This window comes from Vicia villosa, linkage group LG2 (genome assembly GCF_029867415.1).
Source record: "Vicia villosa cultivar HV-30 ecotype Madison, WI linkage group LG2, Vvil1.0, whole genome shotgun sequence".
NCBI lineage: Eukaryota > Viridiplantae > Streptophyta > Magnoliopsida > Fabales > Fabaceae > Vicia > Vicia villosa.
The window spans coordinates 178,302,138-178,305,092 of record NC_081181.1 but is presented as its reverse complement, the minus strand read 5'-3'; the positions used below and the strand labels follow the sequence as shown (position 1 = coordinate 178,305,092).

The window sequence follows — 2,955 nt, the reverse complement described above, 5'->3', positions numbered from 1 at the left end:
ACATTCTCCCTACAACTTTATTGCATAAATGATGACATCACATGTAAGCCATGGATAATGGAAGTCATATTTAAATTTCTTTTACATTTTATTTTCCCACACTTTCTTACTTTCATTTTAATTTTTCTTAATTTATTTATTATCACAAAAAATATTAATAATCTATTTTTAAATTTTAATCTTACTAAAAATTTCAAATTTCTTTCACATTTCATTTTTACATACTTTCATTTTAATTTTTCTACATTTATCTATTATCGCAAAAAATATTAATAATCGATCATTTAATTATTATTCCCAAAAATATTTAATTATTTCACGGGCCACTATCAACTCAATATTTAATTTTTTTTAATCGATCATTACACATTTTCTCTATCTTAATTAAAATTTCAAATTCCTCTCACATTTTTTCACACTTTCTTACTTTCATTTTAATTTTTTTCTCTATTTATTTATTTATTTATTATCTCACGGGTCACTATCAACATAATGTCTATTTTATTTTAATCAATCATTGTCTTTATTTGAGAGATAATATCTTTATTTTTATTTTTTCTCCATCTCACGATTTTTTATCATTATTTAATACAATTAAATTTCCATGATTATTGTTTATTCAACATTTGTTTTTAAATATATTTTATATCGTATCAAATTATTTTTTTATTTCACGGGTCATTATCAACATAGTAGCTATTTTATTTTAATCAACAATTACTATTAATTGAGAGATAATTTTTATTTTTAAATGTTAATATTTCATTTTTATTATCTCCATCTTATAGTATTTTTTTATATGATTATTTTATATAATTGAATTTATATGATCATTTTTCATTTATAATTAAACCATAGTGATCTATAACATTTTCTTTTAATTGTTGTTGGACCGTCAATTATTAAATAACCTGACCCAATTTTGCTATTGTGTTCTTAACCTATCTTAAACATTTTTTTGTGGATCATTATTTTCTATATAATTATTGTTAAATTTACAATTAAGTAAATTATTTCATATTTTTCATTTATATTTAAAATTTTACATTTGCATTTGTTAAAATTTTATTTTTTCTCCAACTCACATGTCCTTTTTTATATGGTCATTTATTACACACAAAATTAGCACATGAATACGATAATAATGTTTAATCTTAAGGGCCACTTTCAATACAATGCCTATTTTATTTTAAACAATAATAACTTTTATTTGAAAACTAAAGCATTTATTTTCAAATTTCAAAACGATTCCTATGGATATTCGGTTTTCAAAGAATTGGGAGTATAACAAAGCAATCAATAAAACTCTAACTCTATTCAAGTAAAACAATTCCTTTTAATTATGCATATTGCTTATAATTCCTTTTATTTATATTATTCATATCATTACAAAAATACTACACCAGAAAAAAAATCACCCGTGCGGAAGCACGGGTCTCTGACTAGTTTGTACTAAAGAATAAATCACCTTGCAAAATATGTAATTGCAACTTTTGAGTTAGGGATTTAACTCCTCAAAAATTTGTTAAAGGTTTAATTCCAATACTAACATATCATTTTCATCCAGCTCAATCATTGACAACTTACATCAATAGCAACGAAAAGCCACACTTTTATTACATCAACAGACAACAAACATAAGCAAACAGTGACACATCAACATCAACATCAACAATATCATTTGACAATCTAAACATTAAAAAAAAAAAAACTAAATTATCATACTAGCATGAAGATCACACAACCACACCTTCATTTATTTCTCAAAAGTGATTTCATCTACAAATAAGCTGCTTAATCCAAAAGACCTTTTATGCCATTAAGATTAGGCCAAAAGTCAAGAGTTTTCCTCACACCATTCTTAATGTAATCATCAGTAGCACCTGGAGTAACAACTACACGTGCATAATATTCATCTTTGAAGAAAAAAACTTCATTGGTAATGTGACAAGCAAAAGCTGCATCAACTCCATTTTCAAGGATTGTTCCACTGAAACAAGGATATCCTTCACTAATTTTCCTAATACTTTGAACAAACTCGTTTTTGCCGTAGTCTATACGAGCATACTTGTCTCCTTTGAATAAGTAAACTTCTTTACCTATCGTCGATCTGTAAGCTGCATCTATCCCGTTTTCAAACACGGTTCCTTTCAAAAAAGGAAACGTGTCTGAAATTTTCTTAGGACCCGAGATGATTTTGTCTTTGCCGGAGTGTGGAGCGTAGTCTATGAGAGCACAAAAGTTCTCATAAAAGATGTATGCCTCGTTGTTATCGGTGTTGAAGCTACAATCTATTCCGTAGGTTCCAAATACGGTGTGATTGAGTGATTTGAAACCATCGCGAAGAGGAGTAAGCTCGTAGAAGATCCGTTCGTTGCGTTCGTTCGCAAATAATTCGAACAGGAAGTACTTATCATCGACGAAAAAGTAAATTTCATTGTGGAAAGATGAACGGAAAGCAGCATTTATGCGACCTGATTTTGTCATTGTAGGAATAATATGTTTAGAGGGTGAGGAAGATTTATTTGATTTTCAGTACAAGGGAGGTTATGCTGTGAGCAAATACAGGGAAAGGAAGAAGGATATATATAGAACAAAGTCACATGGTTAACAATTTGTTTCTTTATATGAAATGAATATTGGTACACAATAGACAACTCTCAAAGAATTAATTACGAGTATACATGATTAGTATGATATATGGATTCGTGATAGTTCAAATATAATAATTGAGATGCTATAATGAAGGTTTTAAAAAATTACTTTCTCTCTCCTTATTTGTTGTTTTTAGAAATATAAATTTTTGTTTTCATACAAGTATTTTTTTTTAATGATATACTGATTTAATAGACTTTTTAGAGAATTATAAAGAACAGATTTATAAAAGTACCACAAACTAGTTTAGGCAAACCAATTTGCAGTTATTTTTGGGACCCAGCAAATTTAGACTATAAC

General features: G+C 27.2%; 1 protein-coding gene across 1 annotated transcript; it reads right to left on the bottom strand.

Annotated features, from left to right (window-relative positions):
• Nucleotides 1–1,521: 1,521 nt before the first annotated feature.
• On the bottom strand, nt 1,522–2,648 carry LOC131647541 (albumin-2-like). Its single transcript, XM_058917428.1, has one exon. The coding sequence runs from the start codon at nt 2,485–2,487 to the stop codon at nt 1,795–1,797; it is 693 nt and encodes a 230-aa protein (XP_058773411.1). The 5' UTR covers nt 2,488–2,648; the 3' UTR covers nt 1,522–1,794.
• Nucleotides 2,649–2,955: the final 307 nt, after the last annotated feature.